At 61.6% G+C, this 732-nt stretch overlaps 1 protein-coding gene across 1 annotated transcript in view; it reads left to right on the top strand.

Moving 5' to 3' along the window:
* The window catches only part of LOC103582326 (long-chain fatty acid transport protein 1-like), a 3,342-nt gene extending 3,008 nt beyond the window's left edge, over positions 1–334 (top strand). The window contains exons 5-6 of the mRNA XM_008563957.1: positions 81–190; positions 278–334. Of these exons, the coding sequence (XP_008562179.1) occupies positions 81–190; positions 278–334 (167 nt within the window). The remainder of the gene's footprint in view (positions 1–80; positions 191–277) is intronic.
* The last annotated feature ends 398 nt before the right edge of the window (positions 335–732 follow it).

Here is a 732-nt window from a genome sequence, read left to right as displayed (position 1 = left end):
GCGGCAGGTACTGCAGGGCAGCCCGGGTGTGGGGGGTGGGTGGGGGGTGGGGCGGCCCTCACCGAGCCCGTCCTCTGCAGGGAACATCATGGGCGTGGGGCAGTGTCTCCTCTACGGGCTGACCGTCGTCCTCCGCAAGAAATTCTCAGCCAGCCGCTTCTGGGATGACTGTGTCAAGTACAACTGCACGGTCAGGCCCCGGCCCTTCCTGCGCCGCCCACCCTCCACCTGCCAATCCCCCACTGGGTCGCAGCCTGCTCCCCTGTCTCTCTCCCAGGGGTCCCCAGAATGGCCGTCGAGGGTGGGGATGCGGGGGGTGGCCAGTGTTTCCTGAGCACTTGCTGGATGTGTAAACTCATTATAATCCTCATAACTGCTTGGGAGTGGGCAAAGGCATCACACCCATTTTGCAGGTGGGGAAACTGAGGCTTACTGGTATAATGCAGCTGGATTGGCCCAGGGCACTTGAACTCCAACAGACGCTGCCTTCCCCTCTCCTCCACTGTAGATCTTCCATGCTGGGGACTGCAGGGAAATGAGACCAGTGGGTAGAGTCAGCTCTCTGGGATGGGGAGGACCGTAAGGCTGGGCCTTCCAGGTGGGAAAAGCTGAGGGAGAGGTGGGGGCATCTGCTGTCCCTGAGAGGAGAGCAGGCGGGGGTTCAGAGGAGGCAGGAATCCTCCTTAACCCTCCAGGGTGAGAGGAAACCAGGCTGAGGGTTTCAGTGCTGAG

The sequence above is a fragment of the Galeopterus variegatus genome, unplaced genomic scaffold, assembly GCF_000696425.1.
Source record: "Galeopterus variegatus unplaced genomic scaffold, G_variegatus-3.0.2 Scaffold15710, whole genome shotgun sequence".
Lineage (NCBI taxonomy): Eukaryota > Metazoa > Chordata > Mammalia > Dermoptera > Cynocephalidae > Galeopterus > Galeopterus variegatus.
Note: the sequence above shows the minus strand (reverse complement) of the source record. Positions and strands in the feature narration are given on the sequence as shown.